Source organism: Corylus avellana, chromosome ca7 (assembly GCF_901000735.1).
Source record: "Corylus avellana chromosome ca7, CavTom2PMs-1.0".
NCBI classification, from domain to species: domain Eukaryota; kingdom Viridiplantae; phylum Streptophyta; class Magnoliopsida; order Fagales; family Betulaceae; genus Corylus; species Corylus avellana.
Genome location: NC_081547.1, coordinates 2,390,960 through 2,404,904, shown reverse-complemented (window position 1 = coordinate 2,404,904; position 13,945 = coordinate 2,390,960). Strand labels below are relative to the sequence as shown.

Sequence of the window (13,945 nt, the reverse complement as noted above, 5' to 3'; positions counted from 1 at the left end):
TTAACATGCTTACGCTCTTTCCACAGTACCTTTTTTTTTTTTTTTTTTTTTAGGGTTTTTTCATGTGGGTTTTTGCAAAAAGTGGGACTTCTTTAGCTTTGAGCTATGGTTTCTCCTTTTCTCACGGTGACAGGACCAGCTGTTCTACTTTTTTAGGGGCCATGGGACCAGATTCTAGCGTATGGTACAAACCTTGAACAGTATTTCTGGCCAAGCAAACGCTAGGGCCTTACTACATGGCCCAATTTGAATCAGACAAATATCATCATTCCATTCCCACAACCAATCGGAAGATAATCAATAAAATTTCTTTTTCGGAGCGATTTATGACGGTCCAATTTTGTTTGGGAAGTAACATATAGTAATTAAGGTTAATCAGATTACTTTTATTAATCTATGTTGGCAAACCACTCCACTGTGTCACCATCGTGGTCCATTGGAGTGGCATGGCAAGCAAGTCCTGAATATTTGGGGAGTGGGGGACCGAATTTGGTGAGACATTTTATCATGATGAGGAAAAAGAAAAAGGTAACACATTGTAGCATAATGTATGGGCCAAATGACAGTTTTTTTTTTTTTTTTTTTTTTTTTTTTAATTTAAAAAGTGGGAAGAGGCGACCAATGTAGTTTCTCCCCTTGGGCGTTACCATCAGGGTTCCCACCCATTGTAGAATATCCGATTTGAGCCATAGCTACTGCCTGGGAAAGCGAGTCCGTCACCACAACCCCACAAATGTGTGAGCCAGTAGAGCCCCTTTAAAGTAGCATCTGGTTCACGCATCTACTACCGCAAGCGGATTCGAACACGCGACCACTAGGATGAAAGGAATTCTTCTACCAACTCAACTACCACCCTTGTGGTGGGCCAAATGACAGTTGATATATGTTGAAGCAATTTTACAAGTAACTTTGCAAAATAGAGAAAATTATCACTAAAATGGGAGATGAGGAACACTCTATGCTCATATGTGAGTAAATTGATTGATAAAATAACTTAATGGAAAAAGAAAAGAAAAAAAGTTTAAAGAGAGAGAATGTATATGGGCATGTCTAATTTGGGGTACTTGTTTTCCCTTTTAATGAGAGACTCTATGGAGATGGTCCCTTGGATGCTTGTCACGTGGTAGGCTCAGAACCGTTTGATCAATGGTGCAGTCATTTTTATGTAGTGGGAGTTATTCTTCATGTAGTGGATTTGTGTAGTTATTTTTCATGTAGTAGGTTGCTTGAGTGAGTCCACCTATAATTTATATTACCGACAGTATATAATGCAAATTTCTCCCCGCACCAATGATTTTACTTTTTTTTTTTGGCTGGGCTAATATACATTTTCACACTCAAATTGACATGGCAAAAAAAAAAAAAATGTTTGAAACCTCTTCTTAATTCTCCCCATTTGCAATTGGTGATAATAAACAAATGGTGGGTGGTGAAAGTGGTCATTGAGGTTGGGTTTGGTTAGATAGGGCTGAAAGAGTGACCAATGACTGCGCAAATACAAGACTATGGTTGGGTTTCTTCGATGGGAATGGCAATAGGGCAGCCTCATATGAGAGGTCATTTGAGCTTTATCTGTTCGGACAAGCACTCGAACAATCCGAGCAAGTGAGATTCGGGTGCTGGGCACCTACCTAAGCAGGTGTGATTCAAACAGACTCTCATATGAACTACTCTATTGTTCGAGATCTAAAATAAAGTTTTATTTAAAAAAAAAAAAGAAAAAAGAAAAAAGAAAAAAAGAAAAAAAAAAAGGAGGCCTGAAACACATTTCTGATGATGTTTCAATTAAGGCCTACATATAGAGTAATATAGTATATTTAGAAGTACCATAGAAAATAGATTCATGAACAAGTGAAGTCAAGACACGAAGGGTTGACAATGCTTGAATCACCGAATTAATTATTAGCAAAATTTCAATAAAACGGGCAATTCATGTGGGAAAAATACATCCCGCCTCAGAGCTAATATTAACATTACCTAAACAAAGGCGTGTGATTGAAACTGAGCATTTGTTTGTATCTGAATCCTCATGCTGTGAAATATGCAAATCCCAAGACATCAATGTTAAGCCAGTGGAAGAGTGACCAAAAAGCCACCAAATATATGAAAAACCTGCATCACTTCAACCCACTCCACCCCTGAGGAAGTCTCCACTTTCTATGCCAATATATTGAGAGTCTTGACCACAATGGGAATCCGAAATTATACTCAAGTGGGCGATCAGCTGGCCCCCCAACAATCAAAGGCAACCACACGTATCTTGAGTCCCTCAAGTCAGCTGGATTCCACCTATCTGCCATGAAAATATACAGGCCAGGAAAACCTGGCAGAGGAATCACAAATGTGCTCTGCGCAAAAAACGTTGTAAGCCGAAACATTTTGCTCCCTCCAGCGCATGGATTTCCCATTGTCTCCCATGGCCCCATGATTGACTCAGCTGCATGAGCAAGTGCCTCATTTGGGGCCCAACCAGTGCAGCCTGATGTGATCATGTAATAAGTTCCCTGGTACTTGAACAAAGCAGGGGCTTCCCGGTGGTGTCCAACAAGAATCCTTCTCATGAATTGTGTCACATCAAGATAATCTTCAGTTAGTGGTCCAATATGGAGTTCACTATTGTCATCAGAGGAGTATATCAGATACGCTACACCATCGTCATCTTTAAAGACTGTCATGTCCCTGCTTTCAAACCCATGAGGCCTTTTGCTATGGAGATAGTTAAAAGGACCGGTGGCGTAATCACTAACGGCAACACCGATGGAGGCTTTGGTGTAATTGGTATCGTCAATATGCATCCACATTACATACTTTCCTGTCTTCTCGTTGTAAATCACTTTTGGCCTCTCAAGAACGTTTAATTTGTGGAGATCATGGGTTTCATTTGATTCCTCTGCTGCCAGCACAATGCCCTCATTTTTCCATGTCCACAAGTCCTTGGAAGAATAGCAACCAACTCCTATGATGTCAACCTGAACCATTACAACAGAATTGGTGAATTACGTCTGCGGTTGTGCTGAACTATTTTAAATTATGTATGTATGATGTAAATACTGAAGATGGGGATGATAATAGCATAACATGGGTTAATGGCAACGCAATAACAGCAGCAATGCAGGTTTAGATGTCTCACATGATTAGGCAAACTCAAAGCAAAATAAACAAACTGGTGTTGGTGCCTGAAAAGTCATATATCTGCATTTGTGTGGTTGCAACCAGAAAAGCCTAAGATAGTGAAGAGTGCCCTGGTTACATGAAGCAATTGTCTGTCTTTATGATTCCACCAAATCAGTGAACTCGGCAATTATTTTTCCAGCTTCCCAGTTTCGAGCCACCATATTCTTCTTTCTCAAAAGAAATGTAGTTATCTTGAATTTATGTTCTCTCAACTTATTCATAACAAACTATTGGGTGGGATAAGTCCATCACAGCATAAAACTCATAAAAAGGGTTTAGATTTTATCACGAGTGGCATTTCTACAATTTTCACTCAGTTTTACTTCACATTAGAAGCAGAGGGAGTAACAATGCAGTTAATTAAAGAAGACGAAAGACGCCCATCTGAGCTGTTTGGATGCATACCTTGACGTTATATTCATAATGTACCATTTCGGAGTGCAAATATTGTTTCCAGTTCAAGGATAATAGTACACACTAACTTCTCCGCCAATCTGAAAACGACCAGACACAGGGGACCCACTGGGAGGGTGGGGGTGTGTAGAAAGAGGCAGCGGAGGTTTTATGTTCCTGGGTATTATAGCATAGCTTTATGTTTCCCCAGGTTCAACAGTAAAAGTTCTGAGCCATTGGAGTGCTAATTCTACGTAATTTTGCAAGTTTAGATCATTTGGCAAGTCTATTAAGACGTTTGTACTAGGTGTTCTAATATGCATCCATGTAAATTCGTTTTCTGCTAAAAACAAGTTTTCACTCCGCCCTTTGATATAACAGAAAAACACTCTTTCTTAGTTATTTTCCATGCACATAGGACTCAAAAACAGGATTTGATACAGAGAACTAAAATGAAGGATAGGACAAGGTATCCTTAAAGTAAGTATAACAACACGGCCTACTAGAAAGAGATCAAGGAGATACAAAAGGCAGATATGAGTGTCCATATTGATAAAACATTTCTTAGCAAGTAAATGCACCTCCTTGTTAACAGAGGATGCACCTATTTGAAGACAACCTCAATTTCTATGCAACAATCAAGATTCATATTTAGGGTTGCGCCCCTCTGTACTTGATAATGAAACTGAATTATTTATAAAAATAAAATAATAATTGACAATATCTTTAACCACCAGAGGGGTTGCCTTAGTGATAAGGTGCTTACTCTCTTGTGATCTCTTGTGATTTCGCGGTGAGAAGGACATGGGTTCAAGTCTCCATGTGTGTGATACTAAGGGGACAAAGCTCATGCCTATTAATCCCCGCCCACCAACTTCCAATCAGGGTTGGAGTTAGGCTATAGCTCGATTGGTCTTAAGAGAGTGCCTATGAATCCCCCATGTTGCGAGCCCATCTAGGTCCCTCTTGACTAGTGCCCCAACAAGTAAGGTACTACTATAATTACAGCCAGGTAGGAAGTTCCAGCGTCTGGTTGCCCTCCCCTTACCCATTTTGCCCGCCAAAAAAATTGACAATATCTTTAACTATCCACACTGCAGTTTTCTACCCAAGAGTTATAAGGGGCTTACTCACTTGTGATCTCTAGTGATTTCGTGAGGTAGAGGACATGGGTCCGATGCAAAGGGGATGAGACTCATGCCTATAAATCCCTGCCCTTACCCATTTTGCGCCCCAAAAAATTGACAATATCTTTAACTATCCCCACTGCAGTTTTCCACCCAAGAATTAATTAGACCACTGTGTCTCTATATAACCTTTGGTTTGGCATGTCTCAGACCCATTAAAAAGGCACAATTCTGCTGTCTAATATCACAACCCATATATAATGGGCGTGGAGAAGTTGTAGATAAACATACTATTATTATTTCTAAAGATACCACCGCTATCAATTGGAATAAGATTTCCCATGGGGCAACCACCATTGTTTAGTTTGTTTTATTAAGGTGCATAGGGAAAAACAAATCATATATAGAGGAAACAATATAACCCCACACAAGTGCCAGAAACTGAATCTTAAATTTTAGACCTTATATTGAAACAAAAAGGGGGAAAAGAAGGTATACAATTGATATTAAGCAACTTTAGTGGAACCAACTAGATTGGTTTAATTTTGATTGGCATACATGACTACTGGTCTCCACTTAAGTCAAGAGAATAATTCACAATATAAAACAAAGATTGATAATTAGCAGCAGCTACATGATCACAATGCACGTAAACAGATATGCACACAGCTCACGTGGATATAAACTATGGTGATTGCATCCCTCAATCCTTAAGGCCTGAAATTATAAAATCAACCTATATTTAAGCATAACATTATAAATTCATAAATTTAAGTAACTTACCCTTGCCGCCCCTTTTTTGTGAGCATGGTAGGTAGGCCCATCTTTATACTCCCCATACCAATAGTATGTCCTTGATTTTTGATCATACAGAATACCCCCTCCATGGGCTTGAATAGGATTTCCCTCAGTGTCCAACCACATTCTCCCTGGATAATAGTAAAAGCTATCATTCCCCGTGTCCTTCATTGGATCTATAGCAGTTCTCTGATCTGGAAAGAATGTATTTCTAAGTTGTGAATTCTCATCCAGAAATTCGTCAATCAGTGTGGTTGACCGTTTTGGTTTTCTTTTTGCTGCACGTGGAGATCTCTTTCTTGGTGGTGGCATCTGAATATTTTCTTCTTCAACCTCTAAAAGTTCACGGAACTGTGGGTGTTGGCTCATACGCAATTGGATCTCTCCACCCACTCCATCTTTGTGGCGAGCAAGGGAGTATAGATGAAGCATAAGAAGACATCCCACCAAGCTCCATACCACAGCAGACATTGAACATCTGCCCCCTGCATTGCAATTGAAAGTTGTTGGTTTCCTGTATTTGTTCTTGATCCTCATTTTCTCTTTCGTTTTTTTATCTCCAAGATGATGCTGCAATTAAGAAAGTGCAACCTATGGAGATCCAATAAATCCAACCAAATATGAGTCACAACCAAAAGCTAGTCCAGGTTTTATAGAATGCAACTTGTGTTTTATTTCATGAAATTAAAAGGAAAATAACAAAAAGAATTGAAAGCAATAATGAGATTTAAAAGATATAGTCACGTAAATTGATTGTAAAGGAGTTCTCAATAAAATCAGAATACCATGCTTTTGTTCGCAGTTTATATGCAATACTAGGTATCAACTGTATAATCACAAAAATTAATTGTCAATGATTCAATGTATAAAAATGACTAAAATTCAACCCCCAGTTCTTGTTATTTCAAAATACTAAACCCCAGCAATTTTTTTCTTTTTCACTTGAAAATATGAAGTATAAACAATGATGAACTGATGTCAAAGGATGAAACAATTCACTGTAGCACAAGCCTTCCTGACCATATGAGGGGCAATTAATCAGAAAGTATTTAACTCTCTGATAGCAAAGCAAGTAGTACAGACCAGATATCGTTAATTGTACAGGAAATGAAACCAACGGACTCATCAGGTTTAAAATCAAACATAAACCAGCAACCACAAACTATCGCATACAAAATTGGCACATCCAAAATTGAAAGTTTCTAAACACACTTCAAGCCACTAAAACACGAATTCTCAAAAATGTTCAACACAGCAAACCCACCCCCGATTTCACAAATAAAATCAACAAAATATATCAAATTCAAACACAAGCATCACCATTTATAAAAAAGAATTATACCCAAAGACCAAGTTAAATGTTGGAACAAGCAAATAGTATGTCCAGCAAACACCTTACCTGCGAACCCACGGACCTTGAGTGCAGCTAGATTCCCAGACATGGGTTCAGACTGGAGCTCCAATAGTACGTTCAATAAGCAAAACCAAAGCAACCCACAACGCAGTTCGCTAAATCATACATCAATCCGACAACCTCATAAGATAATTCAACAATTCTGTCAGGCCCCAGAACCCTGTTTCTTCCCAGGGTTCACAGGAAAACAATACAAGGGCCTTGCTGCTTAGCTTAGCATGTTGGTTGGAATTGGATCTGAGTCTGAGGTTGATTACTATGATGATGATGATGACTTGGGACCAAAGGTCCTGCCTATGGGCTATGTCGCTGTATGTGTGTTTGCGTCTTGGGGGGTCTCGCTGATAGATATATCTGGAAGGCTTCTAATGAATGATAGAGTAATATCCTCGCCATCTTGATTCCATATCTATCAGATTTTCCTTACTAAGAACTTTGACAGTTGAATAAAGAACCAACGACGATGTCAAAATTACAATGATGTTCGCTTCTAAAGGTTACTTCTTATGACAAATTATACTATTTTTCTTTCCAAAATACTGGAAACAAATATAAAATATTTTTAAAACTACAGTAATAATGGGTTTCTTTTGGAGATCATCTTGTGTTAATTAAAAGCTACAATCTCTTTAATCATGTGAAATAGTTTTACCCATTTATATATTTTGAGATAATATAACTATATTTGTTAATGTACTTGGGTAAATAAACAAATAAAAAAATGCCTTGCTCCCATTTCAGCAGAGGAAAAGGGTAGTCGTGCAACCATCTTAGCTTATTGTTGTGGCCACACGGCCATTTTGACTAAGATAAGGTTTGTTCTTATAAAAGTTAAGCACTTGTATCGTCATAATATTATCGTTTTATAAAAAATTAAAAAAAAAAAGTGTTAGATATTTAGTAAGTATTTTATATTTTAAATTGTTTATTAATGTAAGCTAAAAAGAGTAAGAAATTCAAACCAAATTAATAAAACAATAATACAGCTTGTTGGCAAACATAGGACATAGCCACTTTTTGGTGTAATAATTTTATTTATTACTATGGAAATGTGCATATAATATAAACCTCTGGATTAAATAATATAACGAGAAATGTTCGTAGAAACCTCTTAATTATGTGAGTAGTACTTTTCTCAATAGTTTCTAACATTTATTTCTAACTCTCAAGTACACTGTACAGGATCAGGATTTGGTCCAAAGAAAAGTACCAGATTTTGGAGGTAAATGCAATATGATTTTGAGGCAAGCTCTTTAGCACATAGAGGGTAAATAAAGAAGGCAGAAGAATATTAGAGTTTGATTAGCAGAAATGACATTAATTGCTCGTAATTATAGTGATTATCATAATCTTAATCGTCACATACGTGCACGTAGTTAATGACAACAACCATGTGCTAATATTGCAAATTGAGTAATGATATCAAAAGCCAAGTATTTTTTTTTTTTTTTTAGGTAAAAAATCACAAGGCTATTAATATTCCAAACAACTCATAAAATTTGCAAACCTCCCAAAAAAAATTGGAGTGCCGATGATTTGTACTAGTATGAATGATTATTGATTGGATCGTGTATACAGGGCTGCTTTGATCACCTCAAATGATTGGTCAAGAGTCGAGCAAAAGAAATTTCGGTGTGTATGCCTTTTAGAGCCAACTTTCCACAAATAAAGAAACGAATTTTTCTTTAAATTGGGTATGAGAAAATTGGGCTTAATTCGTTTAATTTATCAATTCATATATAAAATATGTGATTTTTATTTCTATTTTTAATTGGGATGCCGTGTTTCCAAACCTCAAAATCATCATCTAAAAAAGTTTGAGCAGGTGGCCGAACTACCTCCTGTGATAGTTTGAGACGGAGTATGTAAGTTTTATTTATTTTTTAATGTAAAATACCGTACATTAAAAGAAAACTTTTTTTTTTTTTGATTTTTTTTAATGTAAAATGATTCATTTCGGACCCTATTTTAAGTCTAGAAGAAAACTTTGTTTAATTTTTTTTTAAAAAAAAATTACTGAAATTAATTATTGAATAAGTAGTTTTGATCATTTGGCATAAGAGGTAGTGAGGTAGGTATGGTCTCATAACTAATTAATTACGAATGGGTGAGATTCGGAAATAATGGTTTGATAAGATTAATTAAGTTGGTTTGGCATTTTAAACTCGGTGTGATTAGTTGACCAATTATTAGCATCTGACCATATGTCTTTTTTACTTGTCTTGCTGGCCTTTGGTGTGGGGCAAACACCATATCGAATTCCCTATTTTAGGGTTCAACAATTTAATATTCACTACCCGGAAAGCAACATGCTACTAAACACATTGATGGTGACCACCATCATACCAACAACAATTTTTCTCTTGCAAATGTTTTAAGAACAAAGCATCTATCTATATATATATATATATATATATATATATATTAAAGTGGCATTTTTCCGTATTCTATATTCGATCTTCATGTTCTTTCTCTAAATACAAAGGATCTCAAGATTATACAACAAAAGAGAGTAATTTAAAAAAAGGGTCAATTCGGTTTATAGGCATTAGAGCACTAGCAGCAAACTCCCTATAGCTCATTCTCTTTCTTATGTTTATGAAAAATCTAAAAAAAACAAAAAAAAAACATCAACATTAGAAGCCCTAAATATAACCAACATCAAAAGACATTTATTTCCCGGCCAATGCATTGGGAAACATGTAGATCCACAATGCATTATTAAATTATAAAAAACTGATTCTCTCTCATCTTTCCTTCACATGTCCCAACAATTCTTATGAAGTGTTTTTTTATCGGGAATAATAAAAAAGTAGTTTTATTCCCTAAATTGAGGGAAAATGATTGTGAAGTTATTGTTAGTGCTCTTAAAACGCATAGTTTAAAAAAAATTACGATTTCAAAAGACATTAAATAAGTGATATTTAAAAAAAATAATTAAGTGTTTGATAAAATTGCATGTAGTTTGCCTTGACTTGCAAAATCGGGCTGCCAAAGGCATTCTAAATACCAGTAGGCCAGTACTGCCAGTAATGTGCTAATTGAGCGCTCCATAATTGGCTTGAATTAATTGCTGAATTATCAAAATTATTAACATTTCTCTTAAGCTGAGTACATTAAGCTCCACGATTTAATCTACGTCTTGCGACGACCATGGAGTGTATTTCTGGCTTCTTTAAAAAAAAAAAAAAAAAAAAAAAAAGAAAGAGGTAAGCATTTTGTACATTTTGTTGTAATTCATCATCTTCTACCTAGCTAGGATTGGGGTTTGATGGAACATATAGAGAAGCATCTTCCTCTGTCTTGATATGCTTTTGCCACCCAAATTAAAACCAAAATCACCATGACAATGGAAAGAGAGAGCATTGATGACCATAATAATCGTATTGAAACCCTAAATGGCCTGCATTGATGCGAAACAACATCAGAAAATCTGTCCTTGACAAAGTTGCATTCTGTCAAACTCTTCAAATCTGGATATATATCTAGCAAATATTGGACACAACGGCTATAAGCCGAGACCATGTCGTAAGAGGCCTCAGGAAGAAACTTTCCATTGCTTTGGCATTCCTCGCTGGAGTTATATTGGAAGCAGGTGAACCTACCAAGAACCTGCACATGGTTTTGCATGCACCCAATGGTAAGCTTTTGTATCAATCCAAAACTCAGGGAAAGCTTCAAAAAGTCTCATGCTCTATATATAAACACCGTGGGTTATTTCTAGCTAGTTCATATTGCTAGCAATTCGAACAGTAAAAATGAGAAAGTCCTTATGAGACTCACATGTCTAAATACGTGTATTAACAATCTAAACAACAAATGTGAAAGGATTTATAAGAATGACCCACATGTCCAAATAAGTGGGTGGGTTGCCCGAGATCTGCTTGGGCATATAGGTCTCATGATAACTCTTTCATATTTTCTGTCTAGATTGCTAGCTGTTCTAGTAATAAAATTGTTGAAATCTCTATTATATCACATGTCGTGTAAAACTTACAGTAAACTATCCTTGGAATTGTACCAAGTTTTTTAATTCTAGGTATTTGGTTCATTTTAAAAGTGACTTTTCAAATTAAAAAAAATTGAGTTTTTCTTTTTAAATTTAACTTTTATTTGAAGAGCTCAATATGAATACTCTTACAACTGTTCTCCAACTTTTTTATAATTTATTGACATGTGTCAGCATGTGATTGAGCCACATTAAATACTAAAAATTTCCTAAAACCCTCCAATTTCATACCACACATGTGAGCAAATCGTTAAAAAAGGTCATGGTAGATCAGTTGGAGCTTACATGTGGTAAGTCGCCAACTGCAATAGCATCTTTTGGGCAGCTTTCCGGCGTGTAGGTGTAGTTAGGTGCTCCCGAGAAAGGTTCACAAATCTTTATAACCCCAACTAAATCCTCGCTTTGTTCATCTAGTCCAAGAAACCTATAATACTCTGTTACTTTAGAATTCAACTGCAACACAAAGACACATACATCCCCATGTGTTACAAAAAAACAATTCATTTGTGTATATTATATATATATATATATGCAAGTCAATTATAAGCACTAGTGTATGGTACCTCGTCTATAAAAGAATGGACAGTGTGGCCAATTCCAACCATTATCTTTCCTGAGGATGATGAATCCATGCACGGCAGCAACGAGCTCAGACTATTATCATGTGGGTTTTGTTCAAAATCTGAAAAAGCTGAACATGTATCTTCTGCGAAGCTGCCTTAATGGCAAAGTGAAAATTCAATGAACAGTAGGAATAAGAGAGCAAAAGAGGAGGGTGGGTCGAAAGGTTTTACTCACGTGTGAAGGAAGAAATCAATGCCGGTCAAAACCCAGCATAGAGTTGTTAAGATCCAGCAGCAAAAGATTATTCTGAATTATTGAAAGCAGAAGAAAATTTGAGTGAAAAGGATATATATATATACCTTCACCAAATTAAACTAATTGAAACTCATACATTTTACTCACGTTATGAATCCGGGATGCCAATGCAACAAGAGCAGAACTGAGCCAAAGCAGCAACCCATTAGTCTAACCAAGTTAGTTTTCGTTACATCTTTGTTAGAATCGACCATATATATATATATATGGTGAAGGAAAATTTACCTAGTGCAGCAACCAACATGACCAAGTTGATAGTTACAATCACAAGATGAGCTATGTACCTACAACACATATATAAGAAAATCAATGTTAATTTTGCAGATCATATGAAGGAGCCGGTATTATAGCACATACTTTAGCATTTAGGAGTACTAATCCTAGATTGCTTGTGGACAAGATCTTGGGCATATTTATAAAGAGTGGGCAACTCTCTCTTATTGAACTGGTTTTATGAAATAAATTAGAAGATATTTGGCAAACAACAACAACCATCAGTTAAAAATATTAAAAAAGAAAATAATGATTGATATAGAAAAATGAAAAATTGGTATTGGAAAGTGAAAAAATTTTGTTTTGTAGTGATTTTTTTTTTATTTGAATAGTAATAAAAAATAAATTATGTGATATAAAAAAATGAATGATGTGATATAAAAGTAAGAGTGTTTTGATATTGATATTTTTGAAAAAAAATAAAGTGAATAGTGTGGGGAGATGTGGTATAGTTTAACAAACAAAGTCATAGACCCACAAATTTCTTCATAGTGTCAGAGCCTACCATTAGACAAATACGTGAGACATATATATATATATATGGATGCTTACGAAGTATGAATTGCCTGGTCAATGGAATGCCCACTTTTGTGAACAAAACCCAGGATGACACGCGATTCTTTCCCAAGTCGATGGGTGGTAATGTTCAAGCTCAGAGACGTGGTTGGATCATATGGAAGTAAAATTGTTTGCATTTCTGTCATTGCCTTTATTATTTGCTTGATGGTGTGACGGGCATCTCCTCCCATTTTGAGAATGGTTCTTTTCATCTTCTCCGTTCTCCATAAGGTGCTCTGATTTGCTGCCAGGACGAAGCTGGATGCAACTCTTGAAACCCAAATAGATGCACATACAGAGACTACATTTATTAAGAAATCCAAATAGTTCTTATGTTGTTTGTTATATATAGATGAAGGAGAAGGTTAAAGTATTAATTAAATAATTAAAGCGACACTAAAATGTAATTCACAAACGGAACAATATAAGACGAGAAAGAAGCAGGGAATTATGGATGATCACTTTAGGCACTTACACGGCAAGAAAGGTGAAGAGCAGGACCAGCAAGAACATTAGGAAATAATGATGATCCAGATGCTTTAAAAATGGCCAAGAGCTGCTGCTTGGCTTCTTTATGGCGACGAAGATGGCAAATCCCAGCCCACATAGCAACCAAACTCCCGCAATTGCATAGCCATGGACTCCTGTAAATGCCGCAGACTGGAAAAAATGAGAAAAACACACAGTAAATCAATCCCATTTTCTTTACCCCAGATTTTCTCACATCTTCCTCTTTTTTCACTAACAACATCCTCTGAAGAAAGTGGACATCTATCGTATCTTATATCTATTCTTTGTCTGGGAAAAATGGGACCCATGATTTGAAATGTTACATATGTAAGTGGGTCCTGTCCCTTGCCCTATAGCAAAGACAAGAAAAATATTGAAAGGGATATAATTGCATTGGAGCTTACAACCCAGTAATGCTTGTTCCTAACATCGTAGGCTCCATTGTAGTAATGGAAGTGGCGCAGAGGATCGGGCCTCTTGAAGTTGGGATCCCCAGTAGGCGACCCGGACGCAGCCCATTTTGGTGAAAACAAGGAGGTGGAAACCAAGAAGAGAAGAAAAGGAAGAAGAAGAAGAACCCCATTTGGGTTGGACATTGGCAGAAGCTGTGTTGGACTTTGCTGTGAAAAATGGCAAAAGCTTTTTAAGTTGAGGAAGGGATAAAGAGAGTCTGACTTAGTGAGTAAGGTAAGAATAGCTTGTGGCTATGGTTTTCTGGAATATTTGTTATTGTTATGTTGAAGAAACGAAAAATGCTGTATTAGAGAATGAGGTAACGAATCAGTGGGCGAAGTTTCTGGTTCCCCAATT

General features: G+C 36.5%; 2 protein-coding genes across 4 annotated transcripts; both read right to left on the bottom strand.

Moving 5' to 3' along the window:
- Positions 1-1,860: 1,860 nt before the first annotated feature.
- Positions 1,861-7,372, bottom strand: LOC132187668 (uncharacterized). Of its 3 annotated transcripts, none has more exons than XM_059602058.1 (3): positions 6,892-7,372; positions 5,478-6,062; positions 1,861-2,969 (listed from the first exon to the last, which is right to left on the bottom strand). In XM_059602058.1, the coding sequence occupies exons 2-3, from the start codon at positions 6,027-6,029 to the stop codon at positions 2,118-2,120; spliced, it is 1,404 nt and encodes a 467-aa protein (XP_059458041.1). In that variant the 5' UTR covers positions 6,030-6,062; positions 6,892-7,372; the 3' UTR covers positions 1,861-2,117. The 3 variants fall into 3 exon arrangements, with proteins under 3 accessions (XP_059458041.1, XP_059458040.1, XP_059458043.1); XM_059602057.1 differs by having other exon boundaries at positions 5,478-6,083; positions 6,892-7,371; XM_059602060.1 differs by having other exon boundaries at positions 5,478-5,977; positions 6,892-7,371.
- Positions 7,373-10,161: 2,789 nt separating this feature from the next.
- On the bottom strand, positions 10,162-13,731 carry LOC132186510 (uncharacterized). The gene is made up of 9 exons (XM_059600490.1): positions 13,540-13,731; positions 13,101-13,285; positions 12,620-12,895; positions 12,020-12,078; positions 11,882-11,918; positions 11,714-11,785; positions 11,479-11,629; positions 11,201-11,368; positions 10,162-10,518 (listed from the first exon to the last, which is right to left on the bottom strand). Exons 1-9 carry the CDS (start codon positions 13,729-13,731, stop codon positions 10,162-10,164), a joined length of 1,497 nt encoding a protein of 498 aa, XP_059456473.1.
- Positions 13,732-13,945: the final 214 nt, after the last annotated feature.

Bases quoted from the DNA above. Each gene is read 5' to 3' on its own strand.
- LOC132187668 (XM_059602058.1), bottom strand. From the start codon at position 6,029: ATGAGGATCAAGAACAAATACAGGAAACCAACAACTTTCAATTGCAAT. The intron at 2,970-5,477 runs GTAAGTTACTTA...GTAATGGTTCAG, and splicing joins ACAAAAAAGGGGCGGCAAGG to GTTGACATCATAGGAGTTGG.
- LOC132186510 (XM_059600490.1), bottom strand. From the start codon at position 13,731: ATGTCCAACCCAAATGGGGTTCTTCTTCTTCTTCCTTTTCTTCTCTTC. The intron at 12,896-13,100 runs GTAAGTGCCTAA...TTGGGTTTCAAG, and splicing joins CTCTTCACCTTTCTTGCCGT to AGTTGCATCCAGCTTCGTCC. The intron at 10,519-11,200 runs GTAAGCTCCAAC...AACCATGTGCAG, and splicing joins CAGTTGGCGACTTACCACAT to GTTCTTGGTAGGTTCACCTG.